Source organism: Talpa occidentalis, unplaced genomic scaffold (assembly GCF_014898055.3).
Source record: "Talpa occidentalis isolate TD23 unplaced genomic scaffold, MPIMG_talOcc4v2.1 talOcc4.8, whole genome shotgun sequence".
Classification (NCBI taxonomy): Eukaryota; Metazoa; Chordata; class Mammalia; order Eulipotyphla; family Talpidae; genus Talpa; species Talpa occidentalis.
Window position 1 is genome coordinate 9417828 of NW_023605194.1, and position 21174 is coordinate 9439001.

The window sequence follows — 21174 nt, forward strand, 5'->3', positions numbered from 1 at the left end:
AACATAAAAGTTGACCTAAAATAGATAGGCTTCGAATGTTTTAAAACACTTCCTAGTGCACTGAACAACTTCTAATTTTTTGCTATGCTATTTTTATTTTTTAAAGAAGTAACAAAAATTCTACAAATTTTGAATGATAGAACACCTTGCCCTCCTACACTTCTGATTAAAAATTGCATCATAGGGGCCTCCCCGGTGGTGTAGCGGTTTAGCGCTGGGTTGCGAAGCTGCCCGCAGCCTCTGCAGCGCCAGTTCGATCCCCGGCTGCTCCCCGGCCACCGGAAGAGGGTCCCACATGGCACACAGATCTCTCCTGCCGCCCGCTGCTCCCCTCAGCAGTGTACTTCGGTCCTTCTGCCTGCTCTGCTCCCCGCTCTGGCTCTGGTGAATTCTCTCACCCTCCCGCGCTTCTGACTATACCCAGTGCTTGTATAATTAAATAAATAAATCTTAAAAAAAAAAATTGCATCATATTAATTTCTAATCATGTCACTGAACGTCTGCTTTCTGAAATGTAGATAAATGCAGATAATACACAGTAATGTATGATTGATTGGTATGAAACAGAAAGAGACTGTCCTCAGCCTAAGCTTAGAACAAGCCTTGTCCAACGCATGCTGCCTGTCCATCTGCAGCCGGCCAGCTGAATTACTAACTGCCCTTCTGGTAAGAGGCTCGACAGATTTTTCACAGCTTAATTTCTATTCTACAATAAATAACCAATTCCCGTTGACTAAGTCTTAAGACATTTCTAGATTTCAATTCAATACAAAACAATGACTTCAACCTTATCTTGGGCTTCAAGAAATCTCATCATGATTTTTCAAACTTCAAGGGAAAAAAAAAGACAAAGCACTTCAATTTCTGTTTCCTTTATAGAAGAAAACACTACTACTGACAAAACAATGACTAGCATAGCGTCTTCCTGACTAGGCCTACCTTACAGTGTCTCCTTTTCTTTGCTTTTCCTTCTCATCTCAGTATCTAGGCCTGCGAAGGAGGAAAGAATTGATAGCCCAACAGTCACACTGCACTTTCTCTAGCTTCATTGCTCTTTCTCCCCTAGTCAAACAGTCCTGTTAAGCAGCAGGAAAAAACATGCAGCCAACAAAGCTTAACATCCCAATCTTTCCCTAACAGAGAGCTGAGAATGCAAAAGTTGCTTCTGAAGGAACTTCTGTCCGGTAAGGACAATGGGGCCTGGCCAGGAAGCTCAGGGCAGTGTCAGCAATACTGTGGGTTAGTCTGAGCTGTGGTTATATATAGGTACAGGGAAAATTTAGTGATGGTTCATGAATGAGCCTTCATTTAAAAATTGCCTTTCTAAAATAAATAAATAAATAAATAAATAAAATAAATAATGAAATAAAAATTGCCTTTCTGTATAACCAAAGTCTTACTTTTAGAGTAACTGAGGTCAGTCTGAAGCACATTTCTACCCAGATAGTTCCAGTTATTTTTCCTACTGAAATTTTTATGTATTATTTATTCTTAAAAAAACTAAAAGTAGACTGAATCCACCACTGGCACTCTTTGTTGACAGGTTCACACACTGATTTCTATTGATTGTTTTATTTCCTTTGTTTGGTGAACTTGTGCCTTTGATTACATGGGTTCTAACAGTTCCTTATTTTGATTGGTATCATATGGGTAGTGCCTGTATTATTTTACCATGCAGTGCTAAAATAATCATTCATTAACTGCTTGAAAACTAGTTTAAATCTTAAAATATGCATTTTGAAATAAAGAAACTACTGAACCTTATGTTTTTTTCCAATTCAATTCCCATGAATCCTGATTCCATTACTGAATAGTTTATCCAGATACTCTACATGACCTACACACGAAAAGACAGTTGTATCAGTAAGAATTTATCCTGCATATATGCCATTGTGTGCTATTTATGCAATTAAGTGGCAGACCTCCAGATCACATTAATATTTTACCTACAAAACAAATAATAAACAAAAATTACTGGTAAGTGAAAAAGGCTTTATGTGTAAACTTAATCTGCATATTAATGATACGATACACTGTAATAGTCAAAAAAACTTAGAACTTAGCATGTGAGTAGATAAATGGAGTAAAATAAGGCAGAACTGAAGTTGTGACTAATCCCAATAACTATTTCCCACTTTGTATTTGCATATAAAATAGATTACAATTCCCTGGTACCATTAATTTCTTCCTTCTTAAGCAAAAATAATTTACTATTATATATTTAAATAATCAAAATAGAAATCTCTTCTGAAAATGCAAATTATTTAAACAGATGGAACTGCTACACATCTCAAAGGAGATATTTAACTTTGCTAATTTTTTAAAAATAAGGGTATAAAACAACACATACAAAAAAAGCTATGCAAAACCAGACTTGCTCTGAAAATAGACCTAAACACTCTTCCTTAACATTCACAGATACATTTGTAAACATCTCATATTTGATGTTAAACTAATTCAACTGCAACCACAAAAGAAAACATGATTTTAACATTTGCATTCAGTACTTTAAAATACTTCCCTAAATAGTTCTTGTTCTCCTCTCCCACCTGCCACGACCTAGGGCCTCGATGAACAGTTTTAATACACTTTTTAAGAAACTAGTGAAAATACAATCTTTCCTCCTAATCAGGATTGCAAACAGCAGAAAGGTACACAATGTTGGAAATTCAGTGGCAGTGCCAAGTTTGATCCAAACATAAACCCACACTTGCAATGTTTCAGGCCACCAGTGGCAATGAATACTGATGGCTGTGAGAAGATTATGTGCTCTCCAAGTGGAAGACTTATTTCATTCTAACCAACACTGGCATTAAGAAAACTGGCAGGCACCAACTGCTGCAAATGGCTAAAGGTATCCCAGACTTAAGTCTAGAGACACACCCAGAGAAAGTGAAAAAAACTGGCTTTTGCAAAAGGAAGGCCTCAAAGGACCCCCGTCAACAAATACCTTGTAGTTAGAAAAAGAGTGAAATGAAAGTAAGCATCTTTGTTGGTAAAAATGGCACTGAAAAAATGGGGTCAATCATCTAAGCATTTCTTTCTACATGTGCTTGGCTGAAACCAAGGTAAGCTGAAACAAAGAATGAACAACATCAGAAAGCATAGATCAACTTAAGGGTCAGGGGGCTGAAGGAACCGGAGAACACACTATCTATTCCTTTCTATTCCTTTTGAAAGAAAATCGAAGAACCTTAAAGTAACATGGAAGAACCTTAAAGTAACAGCAAGCAGCAAGAAAAAAAATATATTATCTTTTAGTGCTAATAAACCAGTTCTAGGTATCAACGACTTTAAACATTCTGGACCTCACATTTTCCACAAGAATCTGTTGCAATGGATATCACAAAGATTTGATTCCAAGATGTTCTGATCAGATCTCGGCTAGTGAATCAATTCTCTGCAAATTATTTGTTTTACTGAAGATCTTTGTGTGCCAATGTCTGAAAAGAAGATGTACAGTAATTATTCATGAGGAAAAAAAATTCTTGATAAAGAAATTACATAAAATGTATATAAATTTAGTGTGATAATAACTGGTTATTTAGAAATCTTATTTTTGAAAGTTTTTAAAATATAAATCCTAATATAACCTATTGAAACACATATTGTATACATACATACATACATACATACATATATATATATAATTGGAATTTGCAAAAACAAAAATCTTGGTTGGCTAAAGAACAAAAATATTTACAGAATAAAAGTATGAAACAAAATGTATTACACTGAAATTATATTTTAACATACCTTAAAGCTAGCTACATAACTCTTCAATTAAAATAGAGCAAGGCTAGTACTGTGTTCATTTTATAAACAACCAAATTAAGAGGATAAAAGTAATTTAAAGAGCTCCCACAGAATATGGAAGTAAATTTCCAATAATTTAATCCATAGTTCTTGAGATGATAAAAATCTGTAATAACAAAGTTTTAGGATCAAACATAATAAAAGTGTAATATATACCTATCAAAAACAAAAAGCTTTTAAACATTACGATAGTTAAAATGCTTCAGGGCCAATCCATTAATAACTGTTTCAGTCAAGGGAAGGTTGTAAAGTCAGTTTTTGAATGTTGTTGGTTTTTTTTAGCTATGTTTGAAATTCTTTTTGAATATGACTTGCTTGATGCAGCACCTAACTCTTCAGGAACTCAAAAACACTTTGCGGATTTATATCTTGTCTTAGTTTTGTTCACTGTACCTGCTTTGCTTTTTGTGCAAATCCCTGTGAAGGGCAAAATACTTGCTCAATGATATATTTACAGTAAAACTAGCCATTCTTACCAGTCTGTAAAATAATGTTGAACAGAAAGGAAAGAATCAATATGCTTACCAACTCCAAAAACTCTATTTCTGTTTGGAGAGCTTCATAAACACTTTGCATGTCATCTTCCTTATAAAGTTCTAATTCTTTTTTCAGTCTATTTCAAAGGAAATATTAACCCCATTAATTAGTCAGCAATAAATGTTTATAATTTAAAATTTTTATTACATGGATAGAGGCAGGTTTGCAACTTCTATCATCAGAATTTCAAGTTAACACTAAAGAATTTGTAATATATTTTGATTCCTCTTTGAATCAATTTTTAATGTGCCAAACTAATAGAACTACATATTTAAAAGGGGGAATTTCATTATAATTTATACTTCAACAAGTCCTTTGTAATCCAGGTTCCTATAGGGTAATGCCAACCACCTAAATAAAAACATTTTTCAATTAGAAGATTCTAATCTTCAATTAGAAGATTGAATACCTATAAGCTATACTTACAAAAAACTCAGAAACAGAGGATATTATAAATTTGAAGTTATATGTAAGAGAACCATTGCTGGCATGGAGAAAGTTTTCAAAGAACTATACTATCAATAAAAGAGAAAAGACACTTTCAGAGATCAGATAACCTCAATACTATTTAAGTTAACTCAGCATATAAAAAATAAGAAAACAGTCAATCTATTTTCTAAATCGACAATAACACTGATTACCTAAACCTGATAAAGAAACTGCATGCACACACATCAATCTACAAATACTGGTACTGTATTCCTAAGTAAAATACTACCAAAAAGAATCCCATATCAGCTTAAGTAAATAATATATTACAGCCAATTAGGATCTACTCTAGGAATTAATGTATAGTTCAATATTAGAAATTCATTAATGTAAATTGAGCATATTAATATTTCCAAGGAGAAAAAAATATGATTATATCCAGAGGTGCTGAACGGAGCTTTGAAATATTCAAAACTTACTCCTTCATAAAAATCAAAAAAATAGATATACCTCTTCCCTTATAAAATACAAATGTCCATCTTTAGGTAAGCATTTTGCTATTGAGGTAACTCGAGTTAATTCCCTTAAGATCAAAAACAAGACTGTCTGCCATCTCTATTACTACTTAATATACCAATGTAGGAAATAGTCATTGGAACAGGAATTTGAAGTAAGAAATAAAGCTACTTCACTGTTCAAGTTGTTCAAGTGATTTGACAATATACCTGGAAAATCTGCATATCTATAATAAAATCAACCCAAACAATACAATAATTTAATAGGGTAACAAGATACAAAATTAGCAAACAAAAAACACTGTTATTTAATTATCCCCAAATTAAATAAATGAAATTTGATCCCCATAAACATATTAACACTCCTACCCCTGGTTTTGATAAAACTGATTGTAAAGTTCATATTAAAAAACAATAAATATTATAGGACGGTCCTTGAATAGTTTTTCTTTTTTGGGAAAATCCCTGAAAGAAGAAAATCCAAAGAAGAGTGGCTAGTCTTACCAGATAGTAAATCATACGATTAATCCTTCATAACTCAAACAGTGTAATGAGGTTCTGTAAGATCTTTCAAGACTATCAAAAAGAGATGGCGATCCCTTTTACTTTGCTTACAATAAGAATGAGAGCCTAGTGAAACGAAGGAGGGCATTTAGAGAGAATTTTAGGAAGTATTTCTCTATTCAGCACATAATCAAGCTATAGAATTTAGATTTGTACTTAAATAACATTTTTGCTAGCTTTGAAAGAGGCTAGAGGATAATGGTATGAATATTAATCTACTTGCTGTTACCCAAAACTACATACTGGTAAGCGGAGCTCATGTTTCAGTGCATAGACTGATTGCCTACAGGAGTTAAGAAGGACTGCCTTCCCCTACTGTTTGATAACTAAGGACAGTTTGCTTTGGTCGTTGTTACCTGTCCCTGATTCACCAAATCACAAGAAAGATGGGCCAACATTGCCAGTTAGTTTAGCAAAACTTATTCCCCGTGCGTTTGTATGATTTTCTGCAGCATTCCAATTTTTTCCCATTACTTCTTTGTGCCACAGAAAAGTCTTAACTGAAATAACACTCTTTTAAACTATATAAGTATACAACATAGAAAGAACAAAAAATTTCACCTGAAGTTCTAGTGAGTGCAAAAAATAAAATACTACTATAATTTAGGTATATTTCATTGCAATCTTTTGTCTCCATATCATAGATTATTCAATTTTGCCTCCTAGTATTTTCTTTGCTAGTGCTATTCCACACAGTTCTGTCAGTTAACCACAGCTGGACAGCTGCCAATTAATATCAATTAAGATGAATACATGATTATACCACAACTTAATCATTTATGGTACAGCCTTTGTTCCTACTTTCTTCTAGCACAAATAATCTCATTATGAACACCTTTGTGCATAATTTCTTCTCTACTTAGAATTACTTTCCCTGGGATAATGCTCATAAGTGGAAATGGCACAAACATTTTTTTAAGAAGCTTACTATAAATTTATATATTACTAAATGTCATTCCAAATAGATGCACCGTTTACTACCACCAGCAATGTAGGAACCATCTCTGCACTACAAACTTGCCAATTTCTATTATGGTTATTAAGAATGTCTCTCAAATTTTGTTTAAAAATTGATATTCAGTGGTTTTAATTTGCATTTCAGCAGCAAGTAATATAGGTGAACGATCTTGTTTATTCATCCCGGTGTCCCTAGCGGCTAAGTACATGGCACAAGGCAGGCTTTTACTGTATGTTGGTTGGACAAATACATGAATAAAAAATTATTGATTTGAATGTTTTCTTACTGATTTTTAATTAGTTGATTATTTAATAAACTAGTCCTTTATTTGTCTTAATTACTGCAAATTTCTCTCATTTGTCACTTCATGTTGATGACATTTTGATGCATGGAATTTTAAATCTTACATGTTAATCATCCTTTTTGATTTCCTTAATCACACAAGAGGTTTGAGAAGTAGTCCTTTCTATTTTCTAGTTCTCTCATACATTTCTTAATATTATTTCTAAGTTTTAATTCATATGAAAATTATTTTAGTGCCATCTAAATATAAAAATAGTATTTTTTAAAGACATATAGGTCACCCTCTTTCCTATACTGCTTATTTATAAGTGGGTTTGAAAGTTTAATGTGTGAAAATAGAATTATCAGTTTTCTAATTATGCTTTCTTCAGCCTAGGGCACCCACAGACAGACAGGCAGGAACCTTTACAGATTAAGTAAAGGCTGAACTAGAGACACGTGCTGAGAAGAAGGAAAACTAGAGAGGGGTCACATCAGCATTTTTGTTACTCCAAATATGGGGTTGGTTTAGTTATATTAACTTCTACCACATATTTACTATCAACTTTCCCATCTCTAAAGCAAAAGGGGCTGTTTATAAAGGTAAATATGTAAAATGGAAAAAAAACCCTGTATGATGATAGCAAAGATACCAATGAATTTTGGAAATCATTAATATTATATATGGCTTGCACAATAAATAAAATTATTTCAAAGTTCAGGACACAAATAGGCACGTTTACATCAGCATAGAACTTTTATGATAATCAATTGATACCACCATCAAAATTTCCCCTGTATTTACTTAGAAGCTTTAATAACTATAGTACGTGCCAAGAATTCACAAAACAGGGGATTTCTATTAGCTCAAAGGCTACACAATCGATGCTGCAGAGACACTTCTGTTAGTGAATAAATGATGAAGTTTTACCAGAAAAGATGCAGAGTCAACAGAAATACTCAAAAAATGCATAACTAAGAACAACCCTGGAATTAAATGGGGATTTTCATATTTTATAAATGTTAAAAAAGGAGAGATACTATGGATCGGGCACAAATGTATAATTAATTTCTAGTATTCTCCAGAAACTCTAAAACTGAGATCTTGTTACACTGGCCCACTTTAGTTCATTTTGTTGATTACACAGAGAACTGCTAAGAGAATGTGGATTATTTTCTCAATACAGTCTCGATAATGCCTATTATTTTACTAGATGATGTTTATTCTAAATAATGTTTCAGAAACACTCCCACAAGTATTTAAGACACGTTTATAAAAATGCTTTTTACTATGAATATTTAGAAACTCTTGTACATTGGTGAATGGGAGAAAGCTTACATAAATATGGGATTTCCACACATTAGCATTTAAGAGAATGGAGTTAATCAGTACAAACTAACATGGGGAATCTCTAATATTTTGCTAAGTAATAAAGCAAATTACAGACCAGTATATATTATCCTATGATTATAATTTTCATCAAACACACACATACACACATACACAGATAAATAAACTCTAAATAAATAAGTAAACATGTCAAATTTCTAAGAATGTCACACAGAGAGTTTCTGGAGTGGGGTGATAAAGGGAGAATTTGATGCTCTACATTTTCATAGTATTTAAATTTTTTTTAAATCACCATAGCATACTCTCATAATTCAAAAATATCTGCATATTTGGTAAAATGAAAATATACATGTATAAATATATACATTTGTGTATCTTTTAGAGAGGTTAGAAATATTTTAATACCATCTTATTTATAACTTCTTATAAATCTAAGGACCATCAATGTGACCTCTGTGACCAACTAACTGAATGACTTTTTCAAGTAAGAGGCAACAGCACTGATTTACTTCATATAAATACATTTAGTCTCTCAGTAAGAGATGTGTATTAACTTCTGTGCAGTTTCTATTGCAAATATGCTCTGCACAAAACCACGCTATCTTCAAATGTTCAAAGGAAACCCCCGTGTTGTTGACTATGCAGCTTCATTTCTGAAACAAACCTCCTGTTGTAGTAAATACATATTGGTTATAAAAAATTTAAAGCATTCTAGAAGGAAGGTGTGTGGGTAATGGAAATGCCTGAAAGATTTCAAGATGTCTATTGTTACGACTTAGAATAAATAAAAAGTCATGTTCAAGAACTGTATTTCGGTGACCCTGTTGTTGGATAATAAAAAATAATATGTGCTGAGTTTGAAGGGGACTGATAAGACACACGTTTCTTTTCTGTCTGAATTCTTCCCGATTGAGGAATTAGAAGGCAGAGGGAGGTCAAGATGTTACACTTACTACTGTTGTAGCAGATAATAGGGAATGTGATTTATATTGGTAGGCCAGGATATTACTAATACTGACCCCCAGAATTAGACTAATTTAACTCATACCATTATAGGTAGAAGGGCATACCATAAGCTTTCTCTCATGGAGTCAAATCTCTGTAAAACTTCAGGAATGGGGGAGCATTATGGAACACTTGCTGTCTGAGGCAGGTCAACTTCCAAAGCGATAGGCAAGAGGAAAGGGGTAGACTCCAGCCAACCCATCCACACTCGCCAATCATACTGAGGATGAAATGGGGGTGCAGAGGGAAAGTGAGAGCTTTTTCTATATAGAAGAAAAATTTGGATTGGAAATTAAGAATTCTACCAGGTTATCTAAATGGCATTGGAAATGTGAAGAACTTTTGTCTTCTTTGTAGCAAAAATAAAATTGTATGTAGACTCAATCACTGGGTCAAAGATTTATTGAACTTATGTGCCCATGACTGTGCTCAGTGTAGAGGTTGATTTTTTAAAAAATCAAGAAGTAGAGAGAGATGATCAAGAGTCTGGTGGGATAAACTGATAGACATAACTACCACAGGATATGATGAATGATACAGCAGAATCACAAACATATTCTATGCGAATACAGAGAAAGGAACCATAGAGGAAATAATTTCTTAAATCTACTTTTCCCTCCACTTATTTATTCAACACCTACTATATGCCAAGCTCTGCAACAAAGTATTAAACCATGAGTATACAATGGCAGACAAAGAAGACAAGCTCCCTCCTCTCATTGAGCATTCCTCTTCCTGTTGAGGCAGAAATGGACCAAAAAGTACCTAAGTACATAATTACAAACTGGAATATGTGCTGTAAAGGAAATATGCAGGAGACAGTTGCAGACCATACTGTGATGTCATAGAGGCCTTATTAAGAACTTTAAGTTTTATTGTGTTCATCATGAAGTTTTTGAATGATTTTAATAAGGGGATAGAATGATACAATTTATAATGGATGTGAGGGTGCAAAGTGGATGAGGAAAAAGAGGAAAAGAGATTATTATGGTTATCCAGGTGAGAGAGGCCAGTGGTTAGAAGTGGGGTATTTGCAATGTAGATGAAGCGGGGGAGGATTCAAGAAAGATTTTGGAGGTTAAAGCCACAAAACTTGATGATAAACTGTGGGAGGCTGAGAATTATGAGATTTGAGAACATGTCAAAAATGCCTCAAATTTTAAATTTGAGCAACGTCCTGATAAAAATGAAATGTGAATTGGACCTTGAGGAATAAGCTGAATTTTAGCTGAGAGAAAGAGAGAAGGATACAGATGTATGAAGACCTGTGGCATATGGAATTTTACAAACAGCACTCAGAGGCACTAGCAAGCTAGGGTATGTGATAGAACTGCGGGAGGAAAATGGACAGGCACGGATGAAGTAGGCTTTTGACTTTCTGATAAGATATTTTTGGTTTTCTTTGTTAAGCTGGGCAGCATCCCTTCAGATCTATTTCTGTGTTGATATTAAACTGTTAGGAATTCAGCACTGGTATTTAGGAAAGAGGGATTAGGCACAAAGATTTGAAAATTATCTGTAGACCATGATGAAATCCATTAGACCAGATGAGAGGCCCATGGAGAGCACAAAAGAAGAAGACAATCAATGATTAGCTTTAGGGAGCCTCTGCATTGAGAGAGCCCCCAGAAGAAAAACTGAAAAAGAATTTTAAAAAGTTTGATATCCTCAGGGAGAGTATGAAATAGAAGTTAAATGCTAAGTGAGAACAAAACTATAATTATACATAATATCTCTATAGATATACTCAATAGATGCACTGTGTGCCAATCACTGTTCTAAGGATTTTATATATTATAAAGTCATTTATTTTGTAGTATAATCTTGCAGAGTAGTCACTAGATTAAGCTTTTGTAGATGCAGAGACTGAGGCAAGTGGAATCACTTGCCCAAGGTCACTAATTTAGCAAATAGCAGAGCTAGGGCTCAAAGGGGTTTATAATCTTAAAACTCTGTGCTTACTGCTTCTCATGGCCCTGAGCTTTATCACTGCATCCTCCCTAGATTGTCTGAAAAAACTAGCTCAATGTAGTTATATAGCCTCTGAGAGGCTTCTTATGAATTAACCCAACTTCTGGTTTAAGTGTGAATCATAGCTGCCTTAACATGTGTGAACTGAAACAGAAACTGTAAATAAACAAACATCTTGGTATTTATAAATAGGGGAAGAGAACCTACAGCAGAGACCACCAGACCAGTGTGAATGTAAGTACTGGTTCTCTACATTAATGATGGATCAAGATTGAGTATAACAACCAAACATGGCAGATTAACTAAATCAAATCATTATAAAATAATTCAATAATAGAATAAAATATGTGGTTTTTTTGTAATTACAAAAAGAAGAAACAATAAGCTCATTGAGATAAACTAATATTAGTTTTTTATAATTGCTTCTTACTGGTTAAAGTTAATGAAAGAAGTACAATTATAATGACCTTAAAATAAAACTGGCTCTCAACCAAAGACAATTTTGCCCACCCCTCTCCACCCAGGGGACATCTGGAAGTGTCTGGAGACATTTTTGTTGGCAAAACTCTGGGACAGGGCTGCTGCTGGCATCTAGTGGGCAGAGATCACTGCGAAACACCTGGATGAAGACAACAATTCTGTTCTAAAATGTAGGGACAAAACCAATTTGATCTTGGCCTTCATGATGAAGCTGAATAAACACTGTATCATTTCTTGCCATCATTAGCTTCTTGTTGCCGCACTAGTTACAAGGCTGATGATCCTCTTTCCTAAAATCTTTCTACTTGGTACTTTGACCCTGCTCTTCACACTTGAAATTACTTTAATGGAACTATCAATAGGGAAACTAAGCTACATATACATAAAATAATTTAAAATGAGAATTGATCAATATTGGCATCTCATTTAACACCTGCTAAAATGTAAAGACTAGACTATGTTTATGGATTGATGTTTCTTTCTATCCAAATTTCCTCTATCACCATCTGTGAAGGAAAGAGCACTCTCTAACAGACTTTGTGTGTTTAATTTTAACCCAGGGCAAATTTTTATAACTGAGTGATAAACCACAAAACTGAAGTTCATATTGGAAGCCTTATACTACCAATTATAATGATACCAGTGGGCATTACCATTTATAAAAGTGTAAAAAAATCAATGAGCAGATTGTCATTACAGAAACTCATTCTGCATCACACATATCACCCAAGAGATTGATATTTCATGCTTATAAAACTTAACATAAAATTAAATTGCAAATATTTTCTCACAATCTACTAAAATTATGGCCTAAGGCAATACACTGCTAATATGAAGCATTTGTTCAGCTCTGGTGGACATATTTCCTATATGATTTATGTGAAAAGAGGCTTCATTAGTTTCTTCATAGATTTGGTAATGAGATTTCTTATATCAAGTCTAGAAAGCATAGGAACATCTTTAAAATTAAGCCGGCAAATATAACATTGAATTATTAATAAATAATAGTCAAATTAATAAACCAGGGGGTTTCTCCTTGTATATGACTATGCACTTCAAACATCAACCATTCTTTCACTATCCATATGCATACAAAACATCTAAATATTTCATGCAGAAAATGCATTTTCATTCCCTAGGCACAAAATCAGAGTAATAAATTTCAAGTAAAATAGCAGATTGTGATTTTTTTCCTCCTGAAATGCAGAAAGATAAAAAATAATTTTAATCATTACTCCTCCCTCCCCCTTCAAAATTAGTAATAACAGAAAGGAGAGTTGTGAGACCACTACTTGGTCATAATCTACTAGGATATGAATAATACTGAGTCCATGAGGTATAAGAAAAGACAAAATTAACTTCAGTCTTATCAGCCTAATGCATTGTGAGACTCATGTGTAGCACTTTCTAGCCAGTGAAGCATTTGCTTATTAGCATGTTTTTGAACACACACAGACTTCCCCTGGAACTTAAAGTAAAAATCTATGCATTTAGTTTTATGCTAAAATACATTTGACAACTTAAAAAATCATCAGACTTTATATCAAAGTATAGCAGGCAACTCTTACCTTAAGCATTCAGGATCATTTTGTGGCTTTTCATTGATTTTTATTTTTTCTGCTTCTAAGTATTTGGTAGTACAGATGGCTTCATTTGTCTTATCTTCAAAAACTAAACAATTAAAAACATTATTACAATCTCTTAAAAATTACACATAAAGGGAGCGCAGAGAAAAAAGTATGGAGGGTACCCAAGGGACCATGGTAGGGGATTATGGGTACACTGATGATGGGTGTGATTTGATAACATATATCTGAAGAGGTGCGAGCCCATATTTCTGAATCATATACAGGGTTGTAACCCAATGATGCCCCAATAAAAAATAAACTAATAAAAAAACAAAAATAAACCAAGTTTATGTTTATTCATTCATAAGAACAATACTCTAATTTTTGTGCCTCATATAAAATATTTGAACTAATGGCTTTTTTTACTTTTATTTAGCAAATAAAGGCCCCAAAAACCTTAACATTTGTGACATTACAAGTATGAGCTCTAACACTGATGAACTCAATAGTTTACCTATTCCTTTTTTATATCAAATTAGAGCACTACACCCCACTTTGAAACAATATGACCCTAGCATATAAATGTAACTATATTTGCTGGCAAACTAAAACAACTCATAAAGGTAGTACCTTTAAGTTTTCCCTGTAGTACAAATAATTCTTGTAATAATTCACTCTTTTGTTTTTGAAATTTATTTAACTGGATACTATCATGTTCCATTAACTTCATTTCTAGAAAAAATGAACAAAAAACATTTTAAGTATTTGGGCTTTGCATTAAATACATCGGTATATTAAAATATGGTCAATTTTAAGCCCCAAATGGCTTTCCTTGGCCATTTAGGAACAGTTTCTAACAAATTGACCAAGATTCATTAAGCACTAAATGGATACAAAAGAATAAGTTAGCTGACGGTCAAACTATCAAAAAAGATTTCAAATAATGTAATATTGTCAAATAAAACAAGCTTCTCAACAGGAAAATATGAAACTCTCTCATAACTAAAGCATATTCAAAATGACCTTTCAAAGCACTCACTATACAGCTATAAGCTTCTACAATAGCTCTAACAGCCATTCTTCTTTCTTTCTTCCTTTCATTCCCACAACAAACTTTAATTCAGTCTTTAAATTAATCTTCTAATTTTTTAAATTTTTTTCTTTTACACTTTTCCTTCTAGGACTCCATTTGGACAGTTCTATGGGCTAAAGGTTTGAGCTAGGCCAAAATTCATATGTAGAAGCCTAATCTCCAATGTGATACTATTTGGAGGTAGGGATTTGGGGGACATAATTAGTTCATAAGGGTGGAACCCTCATGGATGGCATTAGTGCCCTTATAATAAGAGACCAGAGCACTTGCTCTCCTTCTTTCTCCCCTCTGCTAATAAAATTGCTGTAAATTCATGTACAAGGAAAAGACAGTCATCTGTAAACTAGGAAGCATGTCTTTCCCAGACACAGGATCCATTGGCATGCTGATCTCTGACTTCCCACCCTCTACAACTATGAGAAATAAATGTCTGTTGTTTAAGTCACCCAGTCTGTGGTACTTGGTTTATAGCAATCCAAAATGTCCAAGAGATAAATATAGTAGACTATTTGATATCTTCCCACAGGTCTCTGAAGAACTATTCAGCTTTTTGAAGTCTTTTATTTCCCTCAGTTTCAGTTTTAATATTATCTCATTTACTGATTTTTTTTTTATTTCCTGCAGTGCCTGATCTATTAATACTTCCAGGAAATATTTTATACTGATAGTGATTTTTTTAAAAGATTTATTTATTTATGCAACAAGAGCTGGGTGTAGGCCAGAGATGCAGGCGGAGTGAGAGGATTCACCAGAGACAGAGTAGGGAGCAGAACAGGCAGATTGACTGAAATACACTGCAGAGGGGAGCAGCAGTAAGACAGGAGAGGTCTGCTGCGCCATGTGGGTAAGCTCCCTGGCCGGGGATCGAACTCCTGCTGCAATGGCTGCAGATTGTTTGATAGTGCTGAGATTTAACTCCTTGAGCCACCAGGGAGGCACCAGATAGTGAATTTTTTATGCTACAGAAACTTTTTCTTTTTATAAAACAATTTTTATTGGGATGTAATGCACATACCATAAAATTCACCCTTTTAAAATGGGTTTTAGTATATTCACAGATATGTACCTATATTACCACTATAGAATTTGAAACATTTTTTGTCACCCCAAAAGGAGACTCCTTCCCCATTATTAGTCACTCCTCATTTTTCCTGTTTACCTAGCCCTAGGCAACCACTAATCTACTTTCTGGCTCTATGCGTTTTCCTGTTTTGGACATTGCACAAAAACTGAAGCATGCAATAGAGTTTTCTATGTCTACCACAAAGATTTCAAGGTTCATTCATGTGGTAGCATGCATCAGAACTCCATATGTTTTTATGTCTGAATAAAATTCTACTGTATAGATAAATTTTGTTTTTGCATTCTTCAGTTGATAGACAATAGGGTTGGTTCCACTTTTTGGTTACTATGAATAATATTACTATAAACATTCACATATAAAGTTCTTGCATGGACATGTGTTTTCAATCTCTTGAAATACCTATGAGTAGAACTGATGGAGTATACAGTCTAGGTTTAACATTTTGAGAAACTGTCACACTGTTTTTCAAAGCAGTTGTATCATTTTATTTTCCTACCAGCAATGCGAGGTTTCCATATTTTCCAGTTTTCACAGTACTCTTATTGGATACTTTTTATTGGATACCAGACAATGCATTTTGTTGAATGTGTGATTTTTGCTATCTTCTCCTAAAACATGCTGATGTTTTCTATTTAACAGGAAGTAGAGTTATTGATGGCTCTAGTTCAAACCTTGCTAAGATTTTTTAAGAATGGATCTAGACTACCCTTTAATCCAAGAATAACCCAGTCCTACAATTAAGCAGGACTCTGCTGTTTAATGATAATGCCCATTCTCACAGTGTGGAACATGAATGTCTCAGTCTTGGTAAGCTTTTAGAATTGTTTACCTTATCATTATTTAGCAGTTTTTCTTTACTCCACCTACTGCAGTTTTCTCTGTTTGAACAGGATAATACACAAAGACTCACAACAACCCGCATGCAGATTTCTGGAGGTTTTCTCTCTGTACTCTTTCCTCTCAAGTACATTGTCCTGAAAATTCCAGTTGACTTGGTCTCTTTGAACTCCATCTTTGTGTCCCCAACTCAAGCAGAACACTTAAGTTCCTCCCTTAGTGTAGCTTTTCAAAAACTGATCAGGTAGAAAGCTGTGGCAGTCATAGGGCTCACAGATAACATTTCTCTTCTCTCAAGGATTACAGTTTTGCACCAACTCTTGTCCTCAAAATTGAAAAATAGTGGAAGTTTTTTGTGCATATTTTCTTCAATCTTTTGTCATTTGGATTGGGAGGGAAAGTGTGGTAAAACACGTTTGAAGAGGCATGAACCTGTGGAGCTAATTTGTCCTTTCTGCTAGGTGCGGATATAGCAAAGAGACAGTCTATGATGAGATACTAGATTGTCACTAGACAATGATTGTGTGGCACACAGATCTTGGACTTTCCACCCTCCAGGACTGCGAGTTAGTACATTTGTGTTTCTTATAAGCCACCCAGTCTATGATACTCTGTGATTGCAACATAAATAGATTAATACTGTCATTATCATTTAATAGTGTTCTATAAGTGCCAGCCAATTAGATTTTTAAATGTAATAAGTGCTGGAAAACAAAGACAAAACTATCAGTAGTTAAAGATGACAATGAAAAGCTCAGTGAGTCAAGCAGACAATAAAATAATTCAGTTTGGTGACTTGCTAGAAAATTAGAATATGAAACAGTATCTTACCTATAAATAACCAACAACCAGTAAGAAAATATAAAAGATGGTAAAATTCCATTTATATTAGTTAGCAAGAAATATTCAAAAAAGTAAAGACTTGATTGAAATATATATTTGTTTTTTGATAAAAAGACTCAGGATTTTGAGCTTATCAACTCTTTCTTGATTTAGCTATTTGGGATCCTTTGGAATTCCATATGAAATTTAGAATGGAGTTTTCTATTCATAAATAATATCTACTGGGATTTTAATAGGAATTGCATGGAATCTATAGATCACTATAGATAATAATGTCATCTTAACAATAGTAACTTTTCCAATCCATGAAGATGGGTTGTCTTTCCATTTATTTTGTTTCCTCTAACTTTCTATAGCAATGTTTTATAGTTTTTAGTATATAATTCTTTTACCTCCTTGTTAATTTATTCTTAAGTATTTTATTCTTAGGATATAAATATTTAGATATTCTACATGTAATATGTCATGTGAGAATAGCAATAATTTTACTTCTTCCTTTCCAAATTGGGCACTGTTTATTTCTTTTTCTTGCCTAGTTGATTTGGCTAGAATTCCAATGCTATGTTGAATGGAAGACATGGTGATATCCATGACATTATGGAGAAAGCTAATTTCAGAGTATCCCCTAAAGTTAACACTTATTTAACTTTTCATTCTATACCGTGATTAGTAAAGAATGGCACACATTAATCCCACTTAAGGAACATGAAAAAAAATGTGTTCCCAATTTTTACCAACATAAATCCTATTCAAGAGGTCTGGGATGAAACTCAAGTAGTTAATTTTTTTTAAAGTTTTACCTATTTGTACACCTATGAATAAGAACCTCTGTCCTATATTTTCTGCCCAAAATAAATTTATCTCCGAACCTTATTTTCTTCATCTATAAAATAAGTCTAATCGGAAAATATAATCCCACTTATATATTCCAGATATATCCAACTAAAAATATATGAAATTCAATCTTTTTGTTCAAAAAAGGGTATTGTTCAGACAAGTTTTTCTACTTCTGTTTTTCTGCCTGGTGCCATATTCTACACAATCTCCAAAGTTTGAAAACTGTGATTCATCCCTAACTTACTTTATTTCTGTTCACATGAATCAGTGATAAAGTCCTATCATTCTTTGTAAACATCTCTAATTCACCCTTTCCTCTCTCTGGCAATGTCTTTATTTCAGGATCTTATTACAGACTACAACACTCTGCATCCTGGTGTTCCTGAAATGAAATACTCCCATCCCTCTGTGTCTCCTAATTTAAACTGAATTTATGGTAAAATGAGGATCATAGCACCTATTATAATGTCTATTATCTTGTACTATACAAATCTGCTTACATGTATGATTCCTCCACTAGAACTGTGTTTATCACATAATAGGAAGTAAAAAAAATTTGCTTATTGAATGAATGAACATTCATACTACACCTACTTCTAAAGAATTTGAGACTGTCACAATAAAAAAAATATCCATTACAATAATTAAGAAAAAATATTAGGCAATAATCTAATTTGTTTAAGGCAAAGTTAACTTTCTGAAAGATTCAGAGATTCAAAATAAGTTATTTTCATTAGTGTCAGATAAATAAGGTGTTACTATATATCATACCCCTTTTCAAAATGTTTGCCTGGCTTTCCAAGTCAGATATTTCAATCTTGACATTTTCTTTCATTGAAAGTTCTCTTTTCTTTATTATTTCATATTCTTTATTGAAGTCTGTAACTTCCTTAGTAAATTTTTCCTCCTCTTCTGTGACCTTTTTCTTTGTATTCTCCTTAAAAAAACAAGGTCAATATAGATTAAAAATTGCAGGAATAGTTTTCTTTAGTCATTTAAAATGCAGTCATTTGGAATTGTTAACAACAAAAGTAAATATTTATCCTTCCCAGTGCTATCACAAAATGCTTTATTTCTCCAGTAATATTAATAAAAACTGAAGCTCTTACATAATAATGATCAACTCTCTTCATCTTAAAGAGTTATCCTTAATGTTTTAGGAGAATTATTAATGTAGATATTAATCTGTGTTTGTAGATTAATCTTATAACCCTATATACTACTTTGTCCTTGCAAAATAAAATCAGGTGGTAAAATAATTAAAAGACCAAGTTTAAAAATGAAAATAAATATCTGCTTTAAAGGAAAATAAACAATAAAATCCAAGGAAACATTTTTTAAAATGCAGACCATGGTTGTAAAATTACATATGCATTTCAAATTCAGTTCCAAATAATAGTTTACATTTTATGACATATCAACATGGAGTAGAAAAAAGAATTTCCAAAAGCAGCACTAGAACCTAAACTTTTTAATAATGATGAAACTGAAACATCACTGTATTTCTCTATTTTTTTCTAAGAAATGTCAACTAATTATGAACTACACTGGAAACTGGCCATACGATTCAAAACCATAAAGTCTAGATATATATTTATATATATATAGATATATAGATACTCTCTAGATATATATAGATACTCTAGATATATACAGATACTCTCTAGATATATATTTTTTAACATTTTGAATGTATTTTCTTAAAAATTTTAATTAATTACAAGTTTTATTCCTAACTTAGCCTTGTCATTTAAAACTACCAAGCCTGTTGGTTCTGGCTTACAGTGATGACAAGACAAACAAAATCTATCCTTTAGTTCACATCCATAAATATGTCAAAAGTGTAGATCTCCCTGCCTTTCAGAAGTATTAAAATCTAAGGTCTCTAAGTCTCGGCAGTTCAAATCAATTTCACTCTTCCTTACATGCTTATTACAGTTGCAAATAATTTCTATATCGCATCACTGCCAATAGAAATCTTACAAATGATATTACTCTACAAATTGGTTTTAAATAGCACTTAATACTTTTCCCTATCTGAACAGGACTATCCTGCCAATGCGCATACAAATAATTTTCTAAAAGTACACCGAAGTATATTTAAATACTTTTGACACAGAGAAATAGATTTTTCTAAGTGGTTGGAGACTTACAAAGGATTGGAGAAGCATATTTCTTTGGTTTGTAATTTCACTGCACTGTCTTTCTAAGGCATTTTCATGAATTTTCAAAAGTTGTAAGAGGAAGGATTGTTCAGAAAACTGTTGAACCTTTAATGTGAAAAAACAAATCAGAATGAAACACATAATTTGACATTTTAGGGTATCACCTAGTTAATAGAACAGATGTGTAGTGTAAAGACATTTTCTTTAAGATGCAAAGCAAAATTCACATTAAACATGTTATATATACTTTGTAAGTACTTTATAATTAAAATATTTTAGAATATCTTCACCCAATGAGGGCAGAGAACATGTTTCCTTTTTATTTTCCAATATCTAGCACATTTCTTAGCTTAGGTACTAAAGCCTTTTGACAACACATTAAAATTTACTTCAGGATAGCTTGTTTTAAAGAATGTTTCTATTATCACTTTAAGGAGGATATGGATGAATAACTCATCTATACAGTATGACTAATAAAACAATAAGATAAAAAGCTATAAAACTAACGTTAAAAGCCAGTCATCTGACTAGTTATAATAAATAAAGCATAAATCTGCTATGTTCTCAAATGGGCTTTAAGAACTTATTTTTAATTTTAGCGCCTCCTTTGGTTCTAACTAGCAAAAGATAAAATAAACAGTAATATTAGAAATGAAACTGTTATTTCATTTTGATCATAAAGAATAACATCTTCTCAGACCATGAATATTAAAATGAAAGTCAGGAAGCTTTAACATCGAAAAACTGAAAGTGATGCCACACTGGAAATAATCTTTCCACTACATTCATTGCTGGCCCTCATAAGCAAGCATCACTTCTAGTTTGGGGCTGTTCCCATC

The 21174-nt window shown here is 33.0% G+C and overlaps 1 protein-coding gene and 1 long non-coding RNA gene across 2 annotated transcripts in view; one reads left to right on the forward strand and one right to left on the reverse strand.

Moving 5' to 3' along the window:
• Positions 1–1433: 1433 nt before the first annotated feature.
• CCDC172 (coiled-coil domain containing 172) overlaps positions 1434–21174 on the reverse strand; it is a 54985-nt gene continuing 35244 nt past the window's right edge. The window contains exons 4-9 of the mRNA XM_037496279.2: positions 20324–20440; positions 18942–19107; positions 14107–14208; positions 13477–13579; positions 4342–4429; positions 1434–3443 (exon numbers count right to left, since the gene is read on the reverse strand). Of these exons, the coding sequence (XP_037352176.1) occupies positions 3417–3443; positions 4342–4429; positions 13477–13579; positions 14107–14208; positions 18942–19107; positions 20324–20440 (603 nt within the window). The 3' untranslated portion in view covers positions 1434–3416. The remainder of the gene's footprint in view (positions 3444–4341; positions 4430–13476; positions 13580–14106; positions 14209–18941; positions 19108–20323; positions 20441–21174) is intronic.
• On the forward strand, positions 10323–12139 carry LOC129145037 (uncharacterized). Its single transcript, XR_008550034.1, has 3 exons — positions 10323–10456; positions 11621–11662; positions 11953–12139. It is a non-coding gene; the product is annotated as an uncharacterized LOC129145037 (long non-coding RNA).